Raw genomic sequence first — 13,567 nt, 5'->3', positions numbered from 1 at the left:
CGAGGGGTGTCAGCAATCAGGAAACGGATTCTGATAAGCACGGGTGCAAGAGAAGATATACTATCCTTTCATACCACAGACACTCTTCCTCCAAAAAGAAAAAAACTCCACCTGGTGGAAATCACAGTGAGCATTATATGTGAGAAATACGGCAGTAGCAGCACCCGCTAGTTCCCAGGTCGGTGTGAAAGCTGCCTGGGCCTCGCAGGGAGCAGAGCCGGGGGCAGCGCTTTCTCCTTTCTGCTGCTGCTCCTCATCTCCTGCCTCCAGGAAAGGGCTGTTATTCTCCCCTCTGCCGTTCCCAGTGCCGGGGGAGGTTTTCTCCCTGGGTCTGGTGTAGGTGAGACAATCCTGCTCCTGTCCCACACCCCTCCCCGACTGTCTGGGCTAAGGGGGAGACCAGGACCCCTGGCACCTGCAGCCTCTCACACCTGAAGGGCTGAGGATCTGCATTATATTGCACCGAACAAACCCAGTCTGACCCCCCAGCTGCCAAAGTTTCCTTTGCTGGAGCAACAAGGTCAGAGCCCAGGGAAGCTGAAATGAAGGTCTGCTGGGACAATACGTTTTGCCAGGGGAAAACCTTGGTCTGCCCCAGCAGACGAGCAACAGGACAGAGGAGGGAGGTTTGGGGCAGAAAGCCCCCTGATACCTCAGCCCCATGAAGTCCCACAGTGGGGTACACCCAGGGGCCCCCACCCCCTTGGGACTGGCACCTCCGAGCCCAGGGTCACTGCCTTGAAGCAGAGCAGAGGAAATGCCCAGAGTCAAGGCAGGGGCAGCTCTGCCCACCCATGGCCCCTGCTCGGCCCTGCCCCTCAGAGGAGGGAGGGACAGTGGGATCCAGCCCCAGCCCCAGGAGGGGAGACACTGGCAGGCCCCTAACGAAGTCCAGGGCAGCTCGTGCTGGGGTGTGACAGGGAGCGGAGCCAGCAGACAGACCTACAGGCCGAGCATTTTGCCCCACCGATGCCTTGGCTCCAGCATCCCAGCCGGGCCCCACTCACCTTTCTTGTTCCTCAGGTAGACGAGGAGTCCCAGCGCCAGGAAGATCAGCCCCAGCACAAAGCCCCCGACCCCCGTCAGCATCTTGCTCCTGCCCGAGTCTGACTGCGCCTCTGTGGAGACAGGGGCCGGAGGTGAAGGGCTCAGTCCGGCTCCCACCCCCTGCTCACACCCCTGCCCCTGTGGCAAAGGGGCCTGGCCCTGGACAGCCCGTGTGGGGCTGCACAAAGGGAGACCCCTCCCCTCCAAGACCTCAGGGGCTGCCCCGGGCTCCCCGTTCCTTACCCCAGAGCACGGCGACGGGGCCCGGCAGGCTGCTGTGCTCCACCTGGCAGGTGTAGACGTCCCCGCTCCGGGGGGTCATTTCCAGCATCACCAGGATCTGGAAGGTCCAGTCTCCGTTCTGCATCAGCTCCGTGGACACCACTCCGGCCGTCTGCTCCTGCCCGTTCCTCAACCATTTCACCTCGATCCCGCCGGGGTAAAACCCCGTCACGGAGCAAATCAGTGTGTCCGGGTGGGCCTGGGCCCCTGATTTTGTTGGGGAGACTTTCACCTTGGGCTTTCACTGAGAGGGAAAGAGATGGAGAGAATGAGCTGCGAGAAAGAAGGATTCCTCCATCAGGGAACGTTTTCTCCCCCAACCCCTGCCTGCCTCGGTTTCTCTCACCCTCAGCCTTGAGTTTATTTAAATCTTTACTTTGGTGCCACTATAAAACTGCTGTGTTTTCTCACATGCAGCACACATGCTTTTCCCCAAGAACAGCTAACTGGGCTTTGCAATGTGAATCTTAACTGAGGAATACGGTAAGAGCAGTTTCCGAGCAAATGTGTAAATCAAATGTGCAGGGACTTTCAAGAAGCAGAGCAAGTGGGAGCCTCCCTGCTGCTACTTGCTTACTTATGGTAACGAAATTTTTTTTCCCCCGATGCATGTTGTTGCTGCTGCCTTCTCTGCTGCACGTTGCATTCAAGGCAGTATGATATTTTTATAATTAAAGCTAAACTTTCATTGCAGTTTCTTTTTTTTTAGTTGCACATGACCTGAATCCAGAAGGGTCTTTCAAAGGCTCTGGATTCCCTTTTTCATTCAAGATCTCAGGGGGAGACCTCTCCATTTTGGAGGCCCAGCTCTATGGCTGCAGCACCAAGTGTCCTGTCCTGGGTTAATGGCTTCCAGCTGTGGACAGCCAGGGGCTTTGCTTGGGAGTGGCAGTGAGTGGCAAAGATATCCCAGGTTTGGGACCTGTCCCTGTCCCCAGGAGACCGCTTCATGCGTCTCATAAGCAGGGGTTCGGGTTTTCCATTTGCTGCAGAAAAATGTGGATGTTGTCCTTTAAAGAGAAAAGGCGGTCAGGTAGAGGTGCAGCCTCACATGCGAGTCCCCCGGTCTGCTACTCCTCACCCTGCTGGTGGCACGGCCTTACTCCATGGTGGCACGGCTGGCGGGGAGGTGTTGGTGGCAGCAGCAGCAGTGAGTCTTGCCACCCTGCTCCACCCTCCTGTGCCAGGTGCCACCAGCTGAGCCACAAAGGCAGCTCTTGCCTGGTGGTGGTCCGGCCAAGCTATAGCCTCACACCCCACTGAGGGCACACAAATCTGGAGGGGCATGTCCCCTGCTTACATGCCACCCCAACTCATCACTCATGCTGTTGCCTATGGTTGGGCACCTACCCTGCCCCATACAACCCCCCTTCCCAATATACAGAGGGGCTGCGGCCTCGGGGAGGGGGAAGTGGATTGAAAGTGGGGGGCACCAGCAGGAGTGAGGTGTGTGGGGGGTTGCCTGGAGTGAGGGGAACTGGCAGGGGTGTGGGGCTGTGGGTCAGGAGTGTGGGGCACCAGTGGGCATGAGGGACTGTGGTTCAAGAGTGAGGGGCATTGGTGAGGATGCGGGGGTACAGGTCAGGAGTGAGGGGCATTGGTGAGGATGTGGGGGTGCAGGTCAGGAGTGAGGGGTACCAGCATGGCTGGGGGGGCTGTGGCTTGGTAGTGAGGGGCACCACCATGTCAGGGCTGCTCAGTAGCACAAAGCAGCAGGGGCAGGTGGGGAGGGGTTAGCTGCGCCTGGCCCCACATCCTGGTGAGTGAAGGGGGCAGGGGAAGCTCTGATTTTCCAGGATCAATGACCATAATCAAATATCAAAATACAGAGGTATTTGGATTGTATTTTATTGTAATGACTGAGGCACTGGCTGGTTTCCAAATTGGTTTAAAACTAAATATCTCAATAAACCTTGTGTGCCAGCTGCCACTTCTATATACACGGGAGTTTCGTTTTAGTCATGGAAAAATGTGGATTTGGGGCTTTTTAATCACAGAATTTGGGATTTTTAAACACAGGACACCAGGATCCCTGCTCATCAGGATGAGATTCCTGTTACCCCCTGAACGCAGCGACTTGCCCCACACCCAGAGCAACAAGCTTGTCTTCTAGGATTGGAGCGAGACCCTTCTGGGTTTCTGCCCTGCTGGAAATGGGGCGTTCCCCGGGACCTGGGCAGGCAAAGCTGTCTGGGGGCCCCAGGAAACCCCGGGCTGTGGTGCCCCCTCCCAGACAGCAGGGACCTGCCCCCACCCCGGGGAAAGGCTCCACAGGGCTGAGCTCCCTGGGTCCTGCCTGTGGCGCAAGTGCCCCTGCCTGGGCCCCCCCGAAGGGCCTTGGGCAAAGCTCTTTGCAGTGACTGGTGTCTGGGGCAGGGAGCGCTGATCTCAGTCCCTGGTGGGTGCCGCGCAGCCTGCCCCCGGGCCCCGGCCCAGCGCCCCTCACCAGCCACAGCAGTGCTAGGGGTGGAGAAGGGCCGAGCCCCCCGACCCCACAGCTCCCATTGCTGCACCGCAGGCCGTGCCTGGGCTCCTGTCCGTCCTGACCATGGGCGACCCCTGCGCACCCCTCCCCTCCCCCAGCCCTGGGGGGCTGATGCTCCTGGGGCACTTCTGCAACCCCGGTGTGACCCGACTGCCCCCAGCTGCCCCCTGCCCCAGGAGTGTCCCTGCAGCTGCCCCATGGTCGTGCCCCCGCAGGGTGACAGTGTGACCCCCAAGTACAGCCCTGCACCCACCACCTGCCCCCCGGGATCTGCACTCCCACCTCCTCGTGTGCCCCACCATGTGATTTCTTTCCCTTCCCAGTCACACCTGCCCCTTGCTCTGCCCGCGCCCCCGGCGCAGCGCTGCCCCTGCCCTGTCGGCGTGGGGGGGCTGTGGGGGGGCAGCTGCAGCTCCTGCCCCTCCCCCCCGCCTCCCTGCACCCGGGGAAGGCGCCCGACCCCCTGGGCACCGCGCTGCGCCCAGCACCACGGGCCTGCTCGGGCGGGGGTCAGACCCCGCCGGGCGCGCGGTGATGACGTCCCGGCGCCCGCAGGGGGCGGGGCTGTGGGCGAGCACCCCGGGGCCTGGCCCCGCCCCCACCAGCCCCGCCCCCGCCTCTGCCCCCAGCGACGGCCCCAGACCCGGGCCTCACCGCTGCGGCCGATCACGTGGCCTTGCTCAGCCACCCCGTAGTTGTACCGGCAGAACGTGTCCACTGCGGCCCCGCTGTCCTCCATCCAGTCCTTCTGGCTGTTCCAGTACTTGGCCCACGCCTCCCCCAGCTCCGTGTCCGCCACGTACACGCCCACGTCGCTGTCGAAGTGAATGAACTGCTGCCGGTCCCAGATGCACCCGTACAGAACCTCACGCGCCGGGAGCCGTTGGTGTAGAGACAGTCCCCCTTCTCCTGGTAGAGGAAGTGCTCTGGGGCGGGGGGACAGCGCGAGGCGGGTCAGGGCCCCCCACAGCAGACCCCCGGGGGCAGAGTGCCCGGGCAGTCACTGCTCTGGGACCGCACGGGGCCCCCCCCGCCCCCCGCCATCTGCACCCCTCCCGCCCCCCCGGGCTGCCCGGCTGCCCCCCCACCCTGCCCCCCCCAGTGACCCCCACCTCAGACCACTGCCCGTGCAGCGCCCGGTGTCCATCGGGGGTGTCACTGCCCCCAGCACTGCCCCGGCCGTGCACTGCGGGTCCCTCCGCACCCCCCCGACACCCCTGCCCCTAGCCCTGGGGATCATTTCCCCGCGCAGAAAAGCCCCGAGCTGCGCGGCTCCAGGCCCTGCCGGCCCCCCCGCGCCCTGCTCACCGGGGGGCTCCGTGCAATGGGCCACGCGGGTCCCCAGCACCGCCAGTGTCGCCAGCACAGCCCCCGCCCAGCGGCCCCCGGCCCCCGGCGTCCCAGCGGTCCCCATCGCGGCGCAGGGCAGAGCTGCCACCCCTCGATGTCCCGACAGTGAGACGTGCTCTGCCCCGCTCCGAGCAGCAGCCCCCCGCGACGCTGCCCCACCCCGGGGACAGCCCCTCGCCACCCCGGGGACCAGTCAGCATCGGGGCGGAGCGGCGTCATCTGTCGCCGGGTGCAGCCGGGCTCAGGGGCCCCGCGCCACACTTGTCCCTGCTGCAGCAGAGTGGGTGCCTGCCCCCGCACCGCCCTGCCCCGGGGCAGCTGGAGGGTGCTGGAGGGAGGGGAGCCCAGGGCCACGTCCACAGAGGGGCACGTTTTGCTCCCGGGGCCCCACCCCAGGGGGAAGCCCCGTCTCCAGGGCTCAGCCACCCCCGGGCTCCCTCAGCTCATCTCCCAGACGGTTCCCAAACCCTGACTTCTCCCCTCCCCTCTGCATTTCCCCCCACACCCTGTGCCCCTGGGCAGGGGTTGTTCCCCCCCACGGCACAGGGGGGAGCTGAGCCCCAGAGCCGGGCAGTGCTGCGCAGTGCGGTACACGGGGCTCCTGGGGCAAGGGTCACGACCTGCACGCCCGAGTCCAGGCAACCTTCAGGACTGTGCCCCCATCTGCTCCCCCTGCCCCTCTGCCCAGCCTGCTGTGACCACCCAGCCCCGCAGACAGAGGTGCAACTGGGTGCTGAGGGTGGGCAGGATGGGTGCACGCTGAGGAGTCCCAACCCCCCTGTGCACAGAGGGACTAGAGGAGGGGTGCAGGGCTGCAGAGCTTTGGTCCCTGGGACCAGTTTGGGACTGGTGAAAGGCAGGGCCCCGTGTCCCATCTCCCCCGAGCCCCATGCATGGCACCTGCTGTCTGGGGGAGTTTGTCCATCTCCTCTGGGCTGCTGCTCCCCCTGCCATCGCTTCGTCAGCACAAGGATTTTCTCCCATGAGCGGATCCCCCCCAGCCCCCTCCTCTCTGCCCAGGGCAGCGTTGCATGTGCCCCCACCGCCCTGCTCTCGCTGTAGCTGCCTGAGCTTGTGTCCAGGGCAAGTGCCCCCAAGAGAGGAGCTGGCCAGAGAATGGGGCTTCCTCTGGGCCTGGCCCTGTGCACCCAGCCGGCCATGCAGAGCACCAGGGGGGTCAAAGCCACCTGCAGTACAGGGTCTTGGACACCTGGACCAATGGCTGGAGCAGGAGTGGGAGAGGGGAAGTGGAGCCCCTCACCCCACATGCTGAGCCTGTGCTCCCACCAGCAGCTGGTGAGGGGGCTGGCGAGGGGCCTCTTGGGGAGCATGGCACTGCGGGGGGAGGCCGGGGCCCCGACAGCCCAGGGCTTTGGGGAAGGAGACGTGTTTTTTGTACTTCCCAACCTCCATGGGGTGGAGGCAGACACCCCGCTCCCCCAGCGGGACACTCACTTGCAGGAGACAGGAGGAGCAAGGGCGCCTGCAGGGACGTCCCGGGGCCACGTCCAGCTGAGCAGGACCTGGCGTGACCCGGCCCCAGGGTTTTCCAGTCCCTGCCCAGGACTCGGCCACCCCAGGGGGCTCAGCTGGGGATATTCCCCCTGGGAGTCACCACGGCACCCTGTGCACCCGCAGGCATTGGTTTCTATCTCCACTCCGGGGGGACATTGGGGTTTATGTAGGTCCAGACAGGAAAGTAAGTGAACATGGGCTCGTGACTCGGTGCTGAGAAGGGAGGTGCTTCCTGGGGCTATTGCGGGGTGGTGGGGAGGGGGCAGCGTTGGCAGGTTCAGGTCTGGAGGAGGAGCAGGGCAAGGGGGTCCCTGTGCACCCAGCACTGGGGGACCCCCCCCGGCAGAGTCTGGCACTTGGGACCCCCTTGACCACAATGGAGGCTAGGGAGCACCTCTGGGGTGTTTGGAGCCGGAGGGACACTGGTGCCCCCGCAGAGCAGCGTCTCCCCCCAGTGCCGGCAGCCCCCGGGCAAGGACACAGCTGCAGAAATCAGACAGAGCCCAGCCTTGGGGTCTCCTGGCAGCAGGTCTGCCTGGTAACGGGTGACAACGCAGCGCTGGGGCATGTGATTGGTGCAGACCCAGAGCAGGCACCGCACCCACTGGAAAGTCCCTGCCCCAGTCTGAGCCCTGGTCCCCCATTTCCTCCCCTATTTCCCCCGTCCCAGGTTCCTGGGAGCAGGGACCGGGAACCCAACCCTGGAGAGCCCCCGGCGCCAACCCAGCGGGGGCGGGGAGCAGCTCCCAGAGCCTCGAAGCCACGTATCGGGGAGCAGCCCTCAGCCTGGAGAGGGGCCGGGGTGGTGATAGGGTGGCCATTCGCCCTTTTTTATAGACCACAGTCCTGTTTTCTGCTGCTCTGTCCACTGTTGATACACAACTGGAAGCCTCGATGTCCTCTATTTTTCTCTTGAGGCACCCAACCTTTAGATTGGCAATTGAACTTTAGATTGTCTTCATTAATTAATATAGTTGACATTTAATTAATCCCGTGTGTGTATTGGTCCTGGGAATGCCAACACAGCTCCTATTTGCCATGCTTCCTAATGGCGTCCTTACGTCATGGCTGTTGCTTGCCGCTGTTAAACTTTTTTCTTCAAAGTAAGTTTGACATCGCCCTTAATTCAAAATGTCCAAGCGAAAGACGTGGTTCTTAGGAGCTAGCACTGAATTAGTTTAAAAAAAAATGACTATGCAATAAATGCAACTGTCCTCTATTCTTGAGGTACCTCGATGGCCACCACAGGAGTGAAGCCAAAACAGAGCTGCTCAGCAAGCCTTGTCTGGAGCGAGCTGCAGAGGAAGGCTTGGTAGCAGAGCGCTTTCCCTGCCTACATTTCCCTTGTGAGACAGTATCCGCACAGCCAAGAGCGTGCACACTGCCATGGGGGCTCTAAGGGGACCATTTTCTAATGCAGCTGTTGAAGTCACCAGCACGTGAAGAGCAGTTTCAAGTGGGAGGATGTGACTGAAAGCTGGGGTTTGCTCAAAGGCGTCTTTCTGGGTGCCTCAAAACCACAATGTAACAGAGGTGAGAAAGTGAGCCATAATCTGGCAGGGTTAAATGCAGTGATGAAATAAACCTCTAAGTCTAGGCACAGAAGTTGCATTGGTCCCCGGATAGGTTGTGTGTGGGTTTGTCCTGGGATAAAAATATCCTGGATTGACGTGTACACACTTCACTCATGTAATCAGGGTTTAGTGAGTGGCTGAATGCAGTGCTGCTTTTCAGTCATTGAATTATTGATGACACCCCAGGATAACCGTACAGATGCACTTGGCAATATCCTGGGATAAAATGTTACTACCTCTTATCCAGGAAACTTTGTTAGGATTTATCCTGGGCAGCGGACATGGACATCTGCAGGCTTGCACTTTGTCCCAGGACAAAACAATTTGTCCCAGTTAGATAAATGTAATCTGTTTGCATCCTAAGAGGATGGCGGGGAAGGGAAGTGGCAACAAATGTAAATGAAAGAGCGCCAAAATGCCAATCTGGGCAGCAGCGGGTATATGATGTCTCTGGGAGAGATGGCTGCTTAAAGCCAGAGCTCTAGGGGGAATCCAACACAATGCAAAGGCCTTGGTTCTTCCTTTTAGACTCAGAAACATTTCCCCCTAAATGATAGAGGGTAGCCGCACATAAAGAAGACTGATCTATAAGAAGGTTTCTCCTGCAAAGGAGATCACAGGAAACATGGTGAAGCAACAAGCTGACTCTGGGCACGTCTACGCGTGCAGTCAACATACATGAATGAACTACACAACTTATTGCTCTGGAGTGTTTTGCTCCTGGGTGTGCCATGTGAATGTGTGCAGCACATGAGTTCAGTCGGCGCAGCCTGGGCATGAAGGGGACCGGCGGGCAGCCTGCCACCCAGGACTGCTCTGACCGGGCTCCATGTGCAGCAGGGAGGGGGCTGGCCGAGGCAGGAGGTGCTTCAGCGTGGATCTAGTTGGCAGCCCCATCCTGAAGCATCCTCCTGCCTCAGCCAGCCCTGTCACCATCCAGATGTGCGCTCTGGCATATGAGACCAGGCCACCCCAGGGTAGTTACTGTGTTTAGCAGGACTACCCTGCAGCTGTATTTATTAGTCTACTGAGACCTAACAGTGTCGCACATGTAGACGGTGCCATTTTACTGCACAGTGAACAGTGTGCTGTGCAAGAAACATCTTGTGTAGACTGCCCGAAGCATCACCAATGATGCACAGCATGTAAGGTGCCCCATCCATCTCAGCAGCCTTGGGACTGACTTCACTCGTCTCGACTCAGAAAGCAAAAATGAAACACAGCAGGAGGGGCTGCACCTTTGCACTTCTGTTTACCCAAGAAAGACAACAGCCACCACAGAGGGTACGGCAACAGGAGTTTGGAGTCTCAGCAGCCCAAAGCTGCTGGAGAACAACTCTGAAGCACAAGCACATGTCAGGCAGAGATGTTGAACCCCTGAAGTAGAATCCAGCCCTTCCAACTGGGGCCTGGCAGCAGGGCACGGCCTGGCAGAGGAGTTACATTTATGGTATGTGCAACATGTCAGTAAACACGTTTATCTGTCAATAAGAAGTGTCCAGTGTCAATAAATAATACATGGATACATGTACATATACATATGTGTGTGTGTGTGTGTGTGTGTGTGAGCGTGTGTGTGTGCATATATGCAGGGTCTTATTAAAAGTCATGTAAACTTATAGTCCTGCAAACCGTGTCCCAGTACAGTTATTTATTCAAGACTGGAAGACTACATCCAACTGAAAACTGGGCAACTGAATATCTCACTTCCGTGTAACCAGGGAAGATTTTGCACTAGAGAAAAGAACTAAACTATTCCACTGAGCATAATATGAATAACAATTTTAAAAGAATATTTTATGGGATGCATTCAAGGCAGTAATCAGAGGCACCCTAATAACTGGAGTCTTGCCCAAGAGAGATTAGAAGAGAGGAAATGAAGAATGACCATTGTGATAGAAAGATTAAAAATATATATCAGATCAATCAATCACAAAGTATAGTAAAAAGAAGTAGTAGAAACTAAAAATGGATTAGATGTGTATAGAAACAGAAAGGGACAGACCCTCCCACTCCCAAAAGTAGGTATACAATATAGCTATGGGATGGAAAGGGATAAGAAAAGGATGAGCTATTATTAAATAAACTTTTTTTTTTTTGAAAACGTGACATTAAAATTATAGCACCTGTGTAGGGAGCTCCAAATTATTTACCCGGCACAAAAGTCATATGTGAAATCTTTGAAACGTATTACACAAATTTCTATTTTTCAGATCCACCAAATCGTGAACAAGTACATAAATACCTAAGGAAAGGAAATTTGCTTAGACTAGACCCTGAGGACCAAGGGGGTTTAGAAAAGGACATTACACTAGAAGAGATCCTAATCAAAACTGAATCTCTCAAAATAGTAAATCTCTAGGCTCGGATGGGCTCCCTCCAGAGTTTTACAAATGTTTTGCATCAGTATTAGTGCACCTATTATCTGAAGTTTTTAATGAGAAGTTGAATAATAAAAATGGACTTCTGATACCTGGAAAGAAACATATATGGTGGTACTTCCAAAATCCATAAGGGCATACCTATTGGTGCCTTATAATGACCTATATTTTTTATTAAAACAAAGAGAGAATATTTTTTTCCTCAGTCTTAGCAAATACATTAGAAAAAAATACTGTCTAGATATATTTAACATAGACTAAAACAGAGTTGATAATGCATAGGCAATTCCTAGATTCATAGATTATAAAGGGCTGGAAGGGACCTTGCAAGATCATCAGGTCCAGCCCCCCTGCTCTAAGCAGGAAGACAACTCAAGGTTAGGTGACCCCAGCTATGTGACAGTCCAGTCTCCTCTTGAAGATGTCCAGGGTAGGTGACTGCATCACCTCTGGGGGGAGTTTATTGCACAGTCTGGACACCCTGGTCCTGAAGAAGTTTTTCCTAGAGTTGAGCCTGAAGCATCTTCCAGGAGTTTGTGGCCATTACTTCTGTTTTCCCCAGGGGTGCCCTGGTGAACAGTCGCTCACAGAGCCCTTGATCTACTCCCCTGAGGTAGAGGTAAGCTGCTACCAAGTCCCCTCTCAGCCCTCTCTTTTTTAGGCTGAAGAGGCCCAAGTCCCTCAGCCTTTCCTTGTATGGCTTCCCTTGCGAGTCCCTGATCATACGGTGACTCTTCTCTGGACTCTCTCGAGCTTGCCCACGTCCTTGTTGAAGTGCAGCGCCCAGAACTGGACACACTGCTCCAGCTGCCGTTTCACAAACACTGAGTAAAGTGGAAGAATCACTTCCATGGTTTGACATGAGCTGTATCGGTTGTCTGCTCTGCTGGCTACAGCATCGCACTGACTCCACAAGTTCGTGCTATGCCCTATTATTACCCCTATGTCCATTGGTGAAGTGTGGAGAGTGCATGCAGGTGCACGTGCACCCCCTGAGACTGATGGGGCACCCCCTGGGATTGGCCACCACCGATACTGCTGGTGATGTCTGCAGGCGGTCGCTGATCACTGCTCGCCTTCCCCCGCCCCCCGCCAACACCGCTGCAGCCGCCTGAGGGCAGTCCCTGCATGGCCCACCCTTGCCACCAACATCACTGTAGCTGCCTGTGGGTGCTTCCCACTCACCGCCACCATGCCCCCTCTGCCACCGACTGCAAGTGGTCGCCATGTCCCCCCAACCTCAGGAGGCACAAAGCGTTCATGCCTAGGTCTCCCTCAATCATGGTGCTAGTCAAATTGGCATCGCCGAGCCTGTAAGCATGTTGGGGGTTGTTTGCCCCCCAGGTGCAGCACTTTACACTTCTCAGTGTTGAACTTCATCTGGTTCCGATGCGCTCAGCTTGCCAGCCTGTCTAGGTCCACCTGAATCTGCAGCCTATCTTCAAGCATGACCACGCTCCCCCATAGCTTGGTGTCATCTGCGAACTTAGCCAATGAGCTCCACCCCCACTTTCCAATCATTGGTAAAGATGTTGAAAAGCACTGGACCAAGCACCATCCTCTGCGGGACACCACTGGCCACTTCTTGCCAGGACAACGCAGATCCATTCAGAAGAACTATCCGGGTCCTTCCTCGCAGCCTGCTTCCCACTCACCTGACCAGCAATCAAGCCCACAATTCTCCAGTTTTCCCATGAGAACATGATGGGATACCAGATCAAAGGCCTTTTCAAAGTCTAGGTATATAATGTCAACCATTTCTCTCTTATCCAAGTGGCAAGATACCTGGTCATAGAAGGAGATGTGATTGGTAAAACAAGACCTGCCCATGATGAAGCCATGATGGCTGTCATTCAGAATCCTACCTTCCACAAGCATATCGCATGTAGACTCCTTGATGAATTTTTCCAGAATTTTCCCTGGGATTGAAGTTAGGCTAATTGGCCTATAGTTGCCCAGTTGAAGATGGCCACAATATTGGCCCTCTTCCAGCCTTCATGGACCTCCCCCAAGTGCCATGAGTTTTGAAAGAGTTTCGCCAGAGGTCCCACAATGATCTCAGCCAGCTCTTTCAGCACTCTTGGGTGAAGTTCATCTGGTCCTGATTACTTATAAATGTTTAACTTTTCTAACTGATCACCTACCAGCTCAGCGTCAATAGTAGGAAGGTGGTCAGTCCCACCATAACCAATCTGAACCTTATCTTGCATGATTTTCCCCTTGGTCCAGTGAAATACCGAAGAGAAGTAGTCATTCAGGAGTTCATTTTTTCCTTGAGTGTCAGTAACCAGCTGTCCTGAGGTATTTAGCAGTGGCTCCACACTTCCATGTGTTTTCCTTCTGTTCCCTACATACCTAAAGAAGGCCTTTTTATTGTCCTTGATTCCCCTTGCTAACTGAAATTCAGTCACTGCCTTAGCTTTTCTAATCTCCCTACAAGTGCAGGCCATTGTTGTATAGACCTCCACCTTCCTTCCCTACCTGGTCCCTTCTGTGCTGGATGTAATCCTCCCTGGTGACATTCCAGTTGTGGCGGGCTTGCCGGCTTTGAAGAAGTTCAAAATGATTGGTGGGGTATATCCCCTTCCCCCACCAAGCAGGTGATAGGCAGGGGGGAGGCTTGCCTAACCCCTACCCAGAGGTGTGGTGAAGAGCTGGACCAGAAAGAAGCCCCCAAAGGGAAAAAAAAGGCAGTGTGCCTGGCACAGGGGCGGCTGCAATGAGGGATGGAGAAGAGGGCAAAGAAGAGCTGGCAGAGCTGGCCAGCAGGGCAGAGCAGTTGCCCTGGAAGAGCCCAAAGATGACTCATTGGACAGGGAACAGCAAGCGGTTGTGTTCCCCAGCCGCGCCAGGAGGGAGCATGGCGTCAGCGCACAGCCAGTGCATGGAGGGTCCAGGAGACCTGCAGGCGGCAGCTTGGGTCTCCAACCCCT

The 13,567-nt window shown here is 56.7% G+C and overlaps 2 protein-coding genes and 1 long non-coding RNA gene across 3 annotated transcripts in view; 2 read left to right on the top strand and 1 right to left on the bottom strand.

Moving 5' to 3' along the window:
* The window catches only part of LOC149852945 (DLA class II histocompatibility antigen, DR-1 beta chain-like), a 106,336-nt gene that overhangs the window by 21,784 nt on the left and 70,985 nt on the right, over nt 1-13,567 (top strand). The gene's annotated exons all lie outside the window — the stretch shown is intronic.
* On the bottom strand, nt 477-5,364 carry LOC149852948 (DLA class II histocompatibility antigen, DR-1 beta chain-like). Its single transcript, XM_090028486.1, is given in 6 exon segments — nt 477-1,118; nt 1,291-1,567; nt 2,637-2,641; nt 4,469-4,669; nt 4,672-4,740; nt 5,123-5,364. Coding segments are annotated over 6 exon segments (834 nt in total). The 5' UTR covers nt 5,229-5,364; the 3' UTR covers nt 477-942.
* LOC149852947 (uncharacterized) lies at nt 4,594-9,784 on the top strand. Its single transcript, XR_016439272.1, has 2 exons — nt 4,594-4,726; nt 7,907-9,784. It is a non-coding gene; the product is annotated as an uncharacterized LOC149852947 (long non-coding RNA).

This window comes from Crocodylus siamensis, chromosome 15 (genome assembly GCF_052110815.1).
Source record: "Crocodylus siamensis isolate JL-2025a chromosome 15, ASM5211081v1, whole genome shotgun sequence".
In the NCBI taxonomy this organism is placed as follows: domain Eukaryota; kingdom Metazoa; phylum Chordata; order Crocodylia; family Crocodylidae; genus Crocodylus; species Crocodylus siamensis.
This window is presented reverse-complemented; position numbering and strand designations above follow the sequence as displayed.